The 14,074-nt window shown below is 48.8% G+C and overlaps 3 protein-coding genes across 3 annotated transcripts; all 3 read left to right on the top strand.

Annotated features, from left to right (window-relative positions):
• Positions 1–634: 634 nt before the first annotated feature.
• T069G_01700 (uncharacterized protein) lies at positions 635–2,718 on the top strand (the record flags this gene model as incomplete). Its single annotated transcript, XM_056168910.1, has 2 exons — positions 635–680; positions 824–2,718. 2 exons carry the CDS (start codon positions 635–637, stop codon positions 2,716–2,718), a joined length of 1,941 nt encoding a protein of 646 aa, XP_056034226.1.
• A 3,547-nt stretch (positions 2,719–6,265) lies between these two features.
• Positions 6,266–7,831, top strand: T069G_01701 (glycosyl hydrolase family 71 domain-containing protein; the record flags this gene model as incomplete). The annotated part of the gene is made up of 6 exons (XM_056168911.1): positions 6,266–6,367; positions 6,433–6,732; positions 6,811–6,976; positions 7,037–7,168; positions 7,247–7,271; positions 7,357–7,831. 6 exons carry the CDS (start codon positions 6,266–6,268, stop codon positions 7,829–7,831), a joined length of 1,200 nt encoding a protein of 399 aa, XP_056034227.1.
• An 864-nt stretch (positions 7,832–8,695) lies between these two features.
• Positions 8,696–11,238, top strand: T069G_01702 (fungal zn(2)-Cys(6) binuclear cluster domain-containing protein; the record flags this gene model as incomplete). Its single annotated transcript, XM_056168912.1, has 6 exons — positions 8,696–8,968; positions 9,040–9,579; positions 9,637–9,747; positions 9,808–10,121; positions 10,222–10,566; positions 10,668–11,238. 6 exons carry the CDS (start codon positions 8,696–8,698, stop codon positions 11,236–11,238), a joined length of 2,154 nt encoding a protein of 717 aa, XP_056034228.1.
• Positions 11,239–14,074: the final 2,836 nt, after the last annotated feature.

Genomic DNA, 14,074 nt, shown 5'->3' on the forward strand with positions numbered 1-14,074 from the left:
CCTAAGCTGGCTTTGGGATGACCTTCAATAAGTAGATCTTTTAAGTAATGATAAAGTCGTTATTGCCCGTAGACTGCCTCGTTACGAGTACAAGTTAATACCAAAGACAGTTTCAACCGCATCTAGCAAGCTAACATTATTCTACAAGGCATTGTGATAAACTGCGTATGTCGTCGCAAGGTAATCAAAGGAGCGACAAGTAGTGCCATGTTTGACGCTGCGCAGTGTGCGAAATGGGAACCTCGTTTTAATGTTGTAATTCTGTCATCGGGAGCGCCGGTGAAATATGAAACTCTTGGCAAAAAGAAGACTAAAGAATCATAGAAAGCATTTTTGTAAATAGAAGCGAGAGAAGCAGTTGACGTCTAAGTCGCTGTTCAGTGCCTGATTAATATGGAGTACAAGTACAAGCCTCGATGACTGATTGTGGGGTTGTTGCCGGTTGACTCAGATCGGTATGATTCCAACCTTGTCATGGAGGGGCAACTCCAACTTTTTTCATGCTTGCATTCTCGTGTTGCTCGAGATAAATAATCCCACAAACTCTCCTTTGCGTCTCTTCTCTGTTCGCCTTTCAGAAACAACGTCTTGATATACGGCCAAAGGTACCCACGAGCACAGCGGAATTCGCACAATGGCTCAAAACCAGGCGGACGAGCTCTTGCGACGGCCGTTATATGGTAAGTACAAATATCCAGTCGCATCACTGCTTTAGTCATTACCCCACCAACTTAATAGATCATGCTCAAGCCATGAGACGCACTTCTTGTTTCTTCATCCGGCCTCATCCATGCAACCAGCTGACGCCTTGAGCTCGTGTTAGTTTACGATCTTCCGCCGGAAAGTCTGGTGGGCTTGACGCTGAAGCCGGACGCAGACGCCATCGCCATCGCCGAAACTGCAACCACAACACCCTCCAACCAGACCTCAGACGCGTCTTCCGATAGCTTTGTCGGCTCTCAAGCGTGCTCTCTCTGCAAGCTCTCCTTTCCTACCGTGATAGACCAACGAAGTCATATCAAGTCCGATTTTCACAACTACAACCTTAAACAGAAGCTGCGGGGGCAGAGCCTGGTCTCGGAAGCCGAGTTTGAAAAGCTGATAGAAACTTTGGACGAGTCACTATCTGGATCTGACTCGGACGACTCGGAAGAAGATGAGGATGAAGGGCGCCAGGAGTCTACGCTGACGGCGCTGCTCAAGAAACAAGCAAGGCTGACGGAGAAGCGAAATGGCGGCAAAGACAGCAATGAAGACGGCGACGACGAAATCGGTGGGCGCCCGGGTAAAGGCAAACCGCCACTGATATGGTTCAGCTCGCCTTTGCTTCCGGAGAATACATACTTTGGCATTTACCGAGCTATATTTACCGAGAAAGAGCAAACCCAGCCTGATTTGGTTGATGTTATCAGGACGAAGCAGCTCGAGCCTATAGCTATGCCAAAACCCGCCAAAGACGGGACACTGCCGCCTATCGCGTACAAAGGGCCTCACTTCTTTCTCTGCATGATTGGAGGCGGTCATTTTGCGGCCATGGTCGTCTCCTTGGCGCCGAGATCAGCAAAATCCGGCAGCACCACCATGAATCGAGAGGCTACAGTTCTCGCCCACAAGACCTTTCATAGATATACGACGCGTCGGAAGCAAGGTGGTTCCCAATCAGCCAACGACAATGCCAAGGGAAAAGCACACTCTGTCGGTTCATCTTTACGTCGTTACAACGAGACTGCCCTGGTAGAGGATGTTCGCGCTCTTCTTCAAGATTGGAAAGGACTTTTGGATACTTCCGAGCTGCTATTCATCAGGGCGACAGGAACGACGAATAGAAGGACTTTGTTTGGGCCATATGAGGGACAAGTTCTTCAGGCCAACGATGCTCGTATCAGAGGATTCCCATTTAGTACCAGGAGAGCCACTCAGAACGAGCTAATGCGATCATTTATCGAGCTGACTCGACTCAAAGTACGAGAAATCGTCCCACCCAAACCCGGATCCGACAAGGCAAACTTGACACAAAGCAAGTCTGTAGCAACCGCTAAGCCAGCAAAACCAACTCTATCAGAAGAAGAGGAAACGGCAATCCTTCATACATCCCAATTACAAGCCTTTGTGCGACGGTCCAAGTTACCCGCTCTCCTATCATATCTCACCAAGAATGAGCTTAGCTCAGACTTTGAATTCTACCCTCCTGAACAAAACTATCATACCCCCCGCCTCCTACATTACGCTGCTGCACAAAATTCTGCACCATTAGTGCTGGGGATTCTTACACGAGCCGGTGCGAACCCACTGCTTAAGAACATGGAAGGAAAGACGGCTTTTGAGCTTGCTGGGGATCGTCCTACGCGCGATGCCTTTAGAGTAGCACGCTCTGAGCTCGGCGATGCCAAATGGGATTGGGACATAGGCAAGGTTCCTCCGGCCATGACCAAGGACGAAGCTGATCGCCGTGACGAGAGAGAAAAGCAGGAGGCAGACAAGAAGGAGGCAGACAGAAGAAAGGCAGAGGAGGAGAGACTCCGTGCTGAAGGGCCAAAAGTTCCAGACCAGAAGGCAAAAAAAGGGAACAATGTGGCTTCTATGATTGCAAAGACGCCGCAAGAACGCAGGGAGGAGGAGGCGAGAGGACTGACGCCTGAGATGAAGATGAGGTTGGAACGAGAAAGAAGAGCGCGAGCGGCAGAAGAGAGGATCAAGAGAATGCAAGGAGGTAGCTAAATAGATGTTTATATCATAGTGGCACACTTATGGGCAAGATAGAATAAGTACATTTTGGACCAACATACGCCATTTCGGTGTAGTAAACTGTCTACGGCTAGAATTAGTGAATGGATATATCTACTTCGTGGAGGCTAACAATCTCGTCATTGGCAAAGATGAATATTCGCACATGAAGTCAACAGCTGTTGGTATTCGGTCTAGTATGTATTCGGCGCCCCTGAGACTCCATGAAGTGCAAGAGTAAACCAACACCTGATAGAAGGTGGGCGGCCTCTAGAAGTGATCGGAAGGAACACTGCTGTAGATGGACACCAAACAATGTCCAAGATGAAGGAAATACCACTAGTAAATGCAGGAAGGTGCAATAAATTATCTCTTCTTCGCTTATGGCGTGATGCTAAACGAGTGGCAGTCACTACCAGCATTGACGGCAGCTGCGAGAGCACCACAACCACTGTCGAGAACCTTTCTACTCCCATAACTCTTTTTTTCTCCAGCACATATTTTTTCAACATTTTCTTTCTTCACACAATCGATCAATCCCCCAATTTCTTTCAACTTTCCACTTTGACTCAAGATTGGTCGTCTTTTCAGGCCATTTTATTGTCTTGACAAGCGTCGAGAAAGGAAATTTGCTAATCACCTTGTTCTCTTTGCACAGATTCTTTCACTTTCACCTTATCTTTTCTGTTATATCTAAGTTCTTTCTTTCTTCACATGCTTCTTTTATTTTTATTTTCCTTCTCTTGCCAATATCCCAGCGCGCTCTCTCTTGACTCTTCTCTTGGCTCTTCTCTCCCCTTTTCTCCTGTCTCTCATACTCCAACCTCACTTTCTCTTCATTGCTAGTGATGCTTCTTCGAATTCACAAGTCTTTGATAGTTCTATTGTCATGATCTCTCTTCTGACAGATCTTGTGATTGCTCAGAAGCCTACACCACTCCACTTCCATTCTGCTCCAGCACCTTCCATACACCACCAAACGTGACATCGGATTTCCAATCATGTCCTTACCGGCGCTGGCTTATCTTCTTTCAGATTCTGCAAGTCCATGTCTTGTTGGCTGGAATAAGATTGTTGCTTGAATAGGAACACGCGTCTCTTTCCTTCTCATTTCCTACTCTATGCACTCGAGTGTTCTTTTCTATGTACTCGCACATCTCTCTCCTCCCCAATTCCTACTCTATGCACTTGAATGTTCTTTTCTATCTACTTATCCGTCTCATCATCTTCCTCCTAGTCTCCTATCCGTTCTTCTTGTCCTATGATATGTCAGATGCAATCTCTAACACAGCTTCTTCGACTAGACTCGTAGCCTGGAAGAAGTGTGGTGACCCAAATCGATCGGCCGGCCGAGAGTATAATGAAAAATATATAATACATAATGGGGTGTTTTCGGTTGGTGATATTGGGGACATGGATAAGCGGATGGGAGCGAGCTACGACACACCACACTTCTTCCTCTCGCAAACCAAGACCATCGAAGAGCAGGTCTATTCCGAGAACACGCTACCTCGCACGACGTTCAAGATTGAGCTGAAAGAACGACCGAGCGCAACGATTCAGACGTGAGAAAAGAAGCGAATAAGACATCTTCGCACTCGAAAGCCAATTCGAAACACCGAAGACTTACACACGCCAGCGAGACGGACGTTCTGACAATCGATCGTATACGGCCGAGTGTACAAGAAAAAAATAATGCAATGCCTATATCATGGGGTTTGTGGGTTCGAATTTGTGCAAAAGAAGTTGCAAAAAACCACATGCTTTTTCGACAAGCACTTCAGAACGTCCACGTCATCTGCGTGAAGATCGAAGAGCAAACGATCGCATACGGCCGAGTGTACAAGAAAAATGATACTCTGTATATTGGAGTTTTTGAGGATTCGAATTTGTGCAAAAGAAGTTGCAAAGAACTGTGTGCTTTTTCGACAGCCCTTCAGAACGTCCATGCCATCTGTACAAAGATCGAACGACGGAAAGAGCAAACGATCATAAACGGCCGAGCGTACAAGAAAAATAACTCTATATATATTGGGGTTTTGTGGGGTTCAAGTCGAAGCGATTGACATGACATACGAAGATTCGTGCTCTTTATCCGACACAAAACGCAGCCGACGTCAAAGTACGTTGCTGAACGAGCGCAAAGATGTTCAAATGTAAGAGATTCATCTATTGCGCAATGGTTCATACGGCCTGTAAGTGAACGCTCTTCCCTTTCAAATATCATTTCCACACTAATGCACGAATAGTGAACTACGCGTCCGAAGTCAATTTCATGCATGCAGTGTCTGATCCTTGGTGGCCATCTATTGGTTGTTTGCTTTCTCGGCTATGCAGTCCACATCACGTCTCATCACGCTTCGGGGCTTTCGTTCTGGCTCATTAGAGGCTGAGGAGAATAAAAAATGGCTGTCAGGTCTAGTTTTCAAACGGTAAGCAATCTTACCCGCTGTCTGTGCGTAAAAGCTGAGTCTCGGATAGCAGAGGCGCACATTATTCACTTCGATTCACATTCACCTTCCCGTCTGTCTTTGCCCAACCTTCTCTCACGGAGCTAAGCAGTCCGCTCCTCAAACAGCTTACAATAATCACAAATAGTGAGTAGTTCACATCCATTTGTTTCACAACGGAGAGTACTGGGCCCCTGGACAAGTCATACTGACACCTGGTAAGGCGTAGAAACCTCGAAGCCAACTACCATTCCACCATTGTTTCAATCAGACATGAATGACTATGCAACAGCAAATGACCATCCTTTTTGGTCAAGATTGCTGACCGGTTGTGGCCCCCGCAAATAGTAGATTTGCAATCCGAGGGTATTCCTCTAACCGGTCCTGCTTTACCAACCTTTCAACTTCATGTTTCAGCTTTCCTATCCCACGATAGAATCTCGGCTTTTGTGTCTAAATCTCATTGTTACTTCGGCACTGAAAATACTGTTCAGCTGATGGTAGCCCCTATGCCATCGGGCCGATGGACAAGGAGCGATATCACTTCAGTAGATGGATGGGTGTCGACTTCTCTAGAGAGTTCACCTATACACATTGGAGAACATTGGATGACTATGATGCCACCCCCAGCCGAATCAAAAGAACACACCTTCAGTTTAAGGCCAAGCCCCTGTTTTCCGTTCAAGCTTATTCAACAGTGTCGAGCCGATACAACCTTAACACGATGCATATACACTATACTAATGCAGCAACTGTTCTCAGTCCGAGAATTGGCCGGGTTCTCTGCATCATCATGCGATCAATTAGATTTCATGCTGATATGCACCCCGCAGAGCTAGAGCAAGTTTCCATCACGAGTCTATCCTATTAAGGTATGTGGTATTTTCCGATTTGCAGCGGAATGGAGTATATATCCGTCGCCAAATTCGGCCTTCACGGGTGCCGGACGATGCTGTCGGATTGCAAGATGGCTGACTGCTGCAAGTATATATAGACGCAGCTTTTCAACTAGTAGAACGGAGAGAGCATAATATTTTGCCTCTAAGTCGAGAATTTCATCGAAACACAGCTTCTCGCAATCAACAACGACAATGAGGTCGACCGGCATGCTGGCCACCATTTCGGTGATCTTGTCCAACGCTCTAGGCTTCGTCGCCGCACAAGGCTCAAGGCCAGTATTCGCTCATTTTATGGTATGGTGCACTCTATCGCTGGAGACGTCTGAACGGGAACAATTCGCTAATGATAGAACATTTAGGTGGGAATTGTTGAGAAGTTCACTGTCCAAGATTGGTTAAATGAGATCCAGCAAGCTCAAGCCATCGGCATTGATGGATTTGCTCTAAACTGTGCTCCTCCCTGGGTGGATAGCTATACCCCAAAGCAGCTTGACAATGCGTATACGGCCGCACAGCAGCTCAACTTCAAAATGTTCATTTCCTTTGACTTCGCGTACTGGTCAAACGGCGACACGGGCAACATCACAAGCTTCGTGGGCAAATACGCTGCCCATCCAGCTCAAGCCATATTCAACGGAGGCGCACTTGTCAGCACCTTTGTTGGCGATAGTTTCAACTGGAATCCTGTTAAAAGTGCCTTAGGCAGCCAGAAACTGACAGTCATCCCCAACATGCAGGACCCTGCCTCAGCTGGAAGCGTCAGCGCCCAGTTTGGCATCGACGGGGCATTCTCGTGGTATGCTTGGCCAACGGACGGCGGCAACAGCGTAATCGAAGGGCCCATGACAACCGTGTGGGATCAAAGATACATCCAAGGTCTGAACGGTCGGCCCTACATGGCACGTAAGTTGTCTCCAAATGATATATTAGGCACGAGGGCTAGGCCTAATTTTATTGAGGTAGCGGTCTCGCCATGGTTTTCAACCCATTTCAATACTAAGAACTGGGTCTTCATCTGTGAAGAGCAACCGGTCCGTCGATGGCAACAGATTCTCGACATGAAGCCGGCTCTGGTTGAAATCATTACGTGGAACGGTTAGTATCTTTGTCTTCTCAGCAAAACGGCAAGGGGTGCTTTTCTGTGTAGGCTAACCAGTGGGTATCTGCCTTCAGACTTTGGCGAAAGCCACTACATTTCGTAAGCGAACCAGTTTCCTTGCCTTCCCTTGCCTCTCTCTTCGGTCCATGAGATGGATTTGCTAACCAGATTACGTTCCGTATAGCGGCTCAGAGCCCAACCATAGCGATGACGGGTCCTCCCAATGGGCCAATGGCTTCCCCCACGATGGCTGGCGTGACATTTACAGGCCGTACATTGCTGCCTACAAGGCTGGTGCATCTTCTCCTACGGTGAATACGGATGAAATTGTTTACTGGTATCGCCCGGTCCCGCACGCTGCCCGATGCACCAACGATCCGTTGGGCATCCCTCGAGGTGCTGAGTTGATGGACGATCTGGTCTTCGTCAGCACGTTGCTCACGCAGCCTGCGCAATTGACCGTCACAAGTGGAAACGTCGCTCCCGTTACTGTAAATGCTGACGCCGGAGTCCACGTTTTCAACTTTACCATGGGCGTTGGCAAGCAGTCCTTCTCTGTCTCCCGCGGCGGCAGACAGATTCTAGGTGGCCAAAGCGCAAAGGACATCGTCAGCTCGTGCCAGACGTACAACTTTAACGCATATGTGGGCAAGTTCTAGACCAAGCGGACCAAGGAGGCATATGCTGCAAAATAGCCACCCAAAGCGAGTCTTCTCTGCCGCTTTATTGATTTATTTATTGAATTTCGCCCCCCAACACGCAAGGCAAACCGCCTTCGGTGTCCGTCCAACTAGTGTGACAAGAAAGAAAGCACCATCGCTCGCAAGCTCATGATGTTACAAGACGGCGCGAATGGTGCGTGCTAAAACAAGCCAAGGCTGCAACCAGACTAAGGCATGAAATGTCTCGCACCGTGAGGTAGAGGCCCGGCGTCTGGCTCTACTGTAACTATTGAGCCACCTGCTTGTTGGGCGTGGTGTTGCGCGTCCATCCATCTCGGATGCAATCATGAATGTGAATTCTGATTGAAATCCTCGTGTCATCAAGAAGACTGCCCCTCCAACTATTTTTCGCTTGCCTTCTCTGCTTCCCTGTCGCCAGTTTTCTGCATTGGTGCTGCGGCTGATACATGACCATCACATCTCAAGATTCAACTTTGAGATAGTCTTAGACACTTGAGAGGTCCCCTTGCAGGGAGCCAATAAGCACATCATCTAAGAGGGGCCTCGGGCGGAGTTGGCTCCGTCTAAAGTGGCCCAAAAGCCACCCAGATCATCATGTCCGCCATCAGGGTAGACGGAAGAAGACCCCGAATTCTCTCGCTTGCCTAATCTGGAGCACCCTGGGATGGAATAGCATCTTCTTTCTCTGCTTCTTTTTTACACCCTCTTCCAACTCTCCATATTAAGCAGATGTCATCCCCCCGTCCCTCTTCTCGACACAAACATGCCCTCTGGCACAGCGGACTCTTTGCCCCGGAATTTGAAAATCATCCCTGCGCTCACCCTTTTATACCCTTGACAATGCAAGATAGCACCTCGCCACCGACCAAATATCGCCGGGTCGCCTCGGAGCGTGCAGATTCATTCGACGGTGTGCCATCTCTGACCGAAAACAAGATCGCATCTACGCCTACGTCCGCTACTTCGTCTACACACACGTCTACATCCACGTTTCTATACGCGCCTGCATTGCCTGCGTCCTCTGCGCCCATCTACTACACCAAGACGGGGCGGCGGCCAGTGAAGAAGGCCGTCAGCGTTGCTTGCGAATCATGCCGGAAGCGCAAAATTAAGGTATTGTTTGGCACCCCGCCTATAGAGAAATGCTTGGACCTTAAGCTTATGAGGACAACCCCGCCGGGAAGTGCAATGGGAACCGGCCGAAATGCGCAGGTTGCCAGACGCGCGAGATCGATTGCAACTACGACTCGGTCTATCGTGAGGAGACAAACACAGCCGTGCTGAAGCGCAAGTATCGAGAGGAAAACAAAAAATCAACTACTTTTGAAGAGCTGTTCAATGCCCTTCAAACCTGCTCGGAGAAGGATGCGATGACCATGTTCAGCCTGGTACGCCAGGGTGTTGAACCCGGGACTCTTTTGAGGCAGATCAGGGAGGGTGATCTTCTGCTGCAGCTTTCTGTCGTTCCGGAGACTCGGAGGCGCTACCAGTTTCCCTATGTTGCCTCCATGCCAACCCATCTTCAAACTCCGGATAACCCATATCTCAAGTCGCTGCTGTATGAAACTGCCTTCCACGGAGCTAGACAAGAGGACACCCACGGGAGCACGCAGACGGTACAAACGCAAGCCAACGATTACCTGAATATATATCTGCAGCCATATCATGCCGCTGAACTCTTGGACCCTCTGATTGACCACCTCAAGCCCTCCGAATGGACACAGGTAGCCACTGACGACCACTTGATGCGGACGCTCATACGAGCTTACATTCTCCACGAGTATCCGACGTTTCCCGTATTCCACAAGGATATATTTTTCCAGGCCATGATTGACCGTGACCCGCGATTTTGCAGACCAGTGCTCGTCAATGCCTTGCTAGCAGAAGCATGCGTAAGTATAGATAATCCAGCCCAGGTCGGATAAATACGTGTACGCTGACCGAGATGCCAGCACTCCCTTATGGGTATACCCAATCGCAACCAGTTCTGGGTCCCCCAGAGTCTCAGATATCGCTTCCTGGCAGAGGCGAAACGCTTATGGGAGCTGGAAATCCATAAGGTGGACCTGGTTTCTGTGCAAACTGCCGCGCTCCTAAATCTCATATATAGCCACAACGGCATGGACAAGGTCGGTCAGCCCTACCTTGTGCATGCTCTCAAAGTCGCTCAACAATTGGATCTGTTTGGGGATCATGCGAATGAGACGTACGAGAGAATGGTTCATGCTCGCGTCTTTACGGCCTGGGCTCTCTTCAATTGGCAGTGGTAAGTGGATTCTTGCTGCACTTCTTTTCTTGGTGGCTTGTTTGATTCGCCGTGTTTGTCTTGTCCCCTCTTGCTAATCTGTTGCTTCATCTTGTGACAGCATACAATCTTACTACTATTATCGAGCTCCTTTGATTCCTGATCCGCCGGCTAAGCCGCTGCCCAGTCCAGATGAGCATCCTTTCTGGTATGGAGACTTCAAGCTGAGATACCCGCTGAGCTCAACGTTGGTTCCTGCACAATATGGGCATTACTTTAAAGCAATTTCCGGCTTGCGTTCAATCATCAACGACATGGCTGCAGTCAGCTACAGCCAGAAGGAAAATAACACGGAATCTCCCAGCCGGATCTGGTCCATCTTCTCGAGATTAGAGAAGTGGTATCTAGGCCTGCCCGCTGCTCTATCTCCTCGCAATATCGTCTTCCCATGGCAGCTCAAAGTACAGTACGTTTTCCCTCGACCGTCTCCATTGTGGCCGTCTCCCCTTTCGCATTTTGATAAAACCCAGATCGTGACAGAGTACTGACAAGGCGATTCTGTAATAGCATGGAGCTTTACTTGGCCACCATCCTTTTCTCTACAAAGCAAGCCGGTATTTCGGAAGCCTCAACCCTCATGAAAGAGACTGCCCAAAAGACTGCTGCTCATGCAGCCGCTCGCCTCGAGACTGTTGGGCGCCTCTACTATATCCGGCACAGCTTTGAATACTGCGATCCCTTCTTGACCATTCATCTGTCGTTTATAGCCGGCGGAGCATTGGACAGCCTCAAAATGACCCCTGCTGACGATGTGGAAACTATCAAGTCTCTGAGATCAACAATCATTTTGAGCCTAAAAGGACTATACGATCAAGGCCAACACATCCATCTCACCTCAGTCATTTACCGGCTACTGCGAGATCGACTGGCGCCCCAAGATCTAGCAATCCTTCAGAACTACGTAGTTTGGGATCCTCTTACTGCCGAAGAGCCGTTATTGGTCGAATACGCCCAATCTCATTATCCTCTCACAATGGGGAACAAAGATGAAGATCCAACTTCCGTGCGGCTTGAAAACTTGGTCAAGGAATATGAGAAGCTGTCGACAGAGGAGACAGAGGAGACCCAGCGAGATTGACAGCAATTTGCTGAGAGAACCGGGTAGAATCTCGACCGACTTGGCCCGGTATACCGAACCAGCAAGCCACCTTGCTGTCTTGACTCGAATGTGATTGGTACTACGTAGTTAGAACATGAGCGAGAGGGTGTTGAGTCTTAAGCGACGCGCTCACCTTGCTATTCCTTGTTGAAGTGACCAACGCGTGGAACAACTGGGGCTGCCGGTTAATCAACTAAAGAAAGGATGACAGAAACGTTAGGGGGGGTTTTATGTCAAGATGTCGTGTCTGGACCGCAGTGAGGTGCCCCAAACCAAAAAAAAAAAAGAACAGAAAACGAGAAACGAAACGAAAGATAAGATGTAAGAACCACAACGCCACTACTATACGAAAGGGGGTTGAAACAAAGAAGAAGAAGCATCGTTTGCCAAACGCAGCTTTGAGAACGCAACAAATTTGACTTGACTTCCAGGGTAGGTTGGTCGGCAACTCTGAGCAACCATATTGCACACGGATACACGCTCGCTGGGATCTACTCTACAATACGAAACGACGTACCGTTTCCTGGGTCACCGTTTCGTTTCTCTCTGATATGCTACTCTCTCTTTGGCCGTGGAAGAGAGAGTAGGTAACGGTCGATGGTTCGATCCAGACAGGATGCTGCTACTCACATGCTGGCGTATGGACACACACACACCTCGTGCATCTATTGCCGGCAGTAAACGGAACATCGGCGGGTCTGGGAAGGTTCTGACGGGCCCTGGCATTAGCATTCAGCCAAGATAAACTCCACCAGGTTCAGATCGTACCCGGCTGTGCCACAAAAGCAATGTCCTCAGATTCCGACGCCACACAGAACAGGACACAAGTCGTGCCCGATACTCCGTACAAGCGTACTGTAAAGCAATGATACGACTACTACGGAGTACTCGTACTACAGTACATACCTACAATGCTACTCAAATCATATCCTCCGAACAACAGGGAGGCACTAGCTCGGTGCGTACAGTATGACAGAACCCGGTGGGGCCCAGCGTAGCAACGCATGGATGGGGTCGAGCTTCGCCACCTCCGTTGGATCGGATAGCCGCTTCAGGTTATCCTCGTGGTGAAACGACATCTTTGTCTGCCGAATCAGCTGGCCCGTCGACAAGCGATTCGCGACTTGCGCCATACCGAGCGCCCGTGTGCTGTCCAAATTAGTGAGATGCAGGCGTATGTGAAGCAGCATCACACCACGCAATTTGCCCTGACTGCACGGCTTGTTAGCATTGCTCGTGAGCTCGTATTTGTAATGCAACGAGAAAAGCTGTACTCCGTACTTCGTATCATTTACCAAATGCCATCACATTCTCATGCAGGAAGGCTCTTCAAAAGCACATGTCGGGAATGAACATTGCCTCTTTTACAGCCAGATAGGATACGTGAGGTTCGGTTGAGCACTGAACGCTCCAATCACGGAAGTTCATCGTGGCTTGCCGGTCTGTGCGAGGGCACGGAGCAGCAATGTTCCAAATTAGGTATTTCGTACGGAACACCGACTTGTAAAAGCAAAGCAGGTCCATCTTTGGTGGATGGACGGCTTGTGCGCAGAAAGAAGACCAACACGGAGAAAAGGCTGAAGAGGTCTCAGATTAGCATGGCATCCTAGTCCAAGCTTGGAGGAAGCCGACGGTGGTAGTAGTAGTAATTGCTACTACTCTATACCCAGTAGTGTACCCATACAAAATTTTATCCCCGCCGTCAATCGATAGCCAGGTAATAGTTGGTGGTCCAGTACCTAAACGGAATAGTAAAGAGGAACCATCAAGTAGCATGAAAAGATAGAGCTTCTCGTTTCTTTGTTGGTAACCAGGGTCCCATGGTCTTCATATTATCGTGAGTGCTGTATTCTCTCGCTGCGTATAGACAGACGAAGTCAATTCTTGGGCCAGCTTTTCCATCTCGATTGATTTTCAGAATTGAATGCGAGAGGAGCTCAGGATTAGTATTTCACAGAGCGAGAATGTGCTACAGGTAGTTGCTGGTATACGAAAAGGTACTGACAGAATCTCGGTTCTGCCATGGATGCGGGCCTCTACGGTGGATTTACAAGCGACGATCTCGGAGAGAACCGACAATGGCAACTGTCGATCCGGAGCATGAATATTATTGCCAAAAGAGAGAAAAGGCAATTGGCATGAGCTAGAGGGGAGTCAATGCAACGTTTGCGGCAGTAAAACATTCCACATGTCAAAAGGCTAGAACTTACTGGAGTTGAGACAATGTTAATGGCTCCTCCTGAAAAGGACCTGGGTGCGTCTGGAAGCCATCTCGGCGGTGTTGGGTCGCACTTCTCCGTACTCCGTAGCGACCAGGTGCCGTTACTAACATGGAATCCATCGGAGAAGGATATAGGAGCAATTTAAAGGGATGTTGCTGAGGGTTAGCGGTGGTGGTGAACAGGGTAAACACTCACAACTAAACCGGAAACGCAGGCTTGGCATTGGCGGTATCCCTGAGGAGCGCAAAAATATTCACATTAGATGCTGCAAATGTCGACTGATATGGTGGAGATGAACATGTGAACTCATGGCAAACTGACGTCGTGCCTAGGACCTGCTTTGCCTTTGTCAATCAAATGCGGCTGTAAGGCAGCGGCTGAAAAGGCGATTTTCCACCTGTCTAGTCAAGATGGCTTGAGAGTATCCATCGACGGGAAGATGAATAACCTGAACCTGAGTCAAGCATCTCCAAGCATGGCCAAGTGGTTGAGCTAAACGGGTTGCAGTCATGAGAACAGGTCTTGAAGCCCAGCTGGAACTCGGCATCGTAGAGCAGGGAGAGAAGGAAATTATGCCACTAGTCTGGCGATAA

Source organism: Trichoderma breve, chromosome 1 (assembly GCF_028502605.1).
Source record: "Trichoderma breve strain T069 chromosome 1, whole genome shotgun sequence".
Taxonomy (NCBI): domain Eukaryota; kingdom Fungi; phylum Ascomycota; class Sordariomycetes; order Hypocreales; family Hypocreaceae; genus Trichoderma; species Trichoderma breve.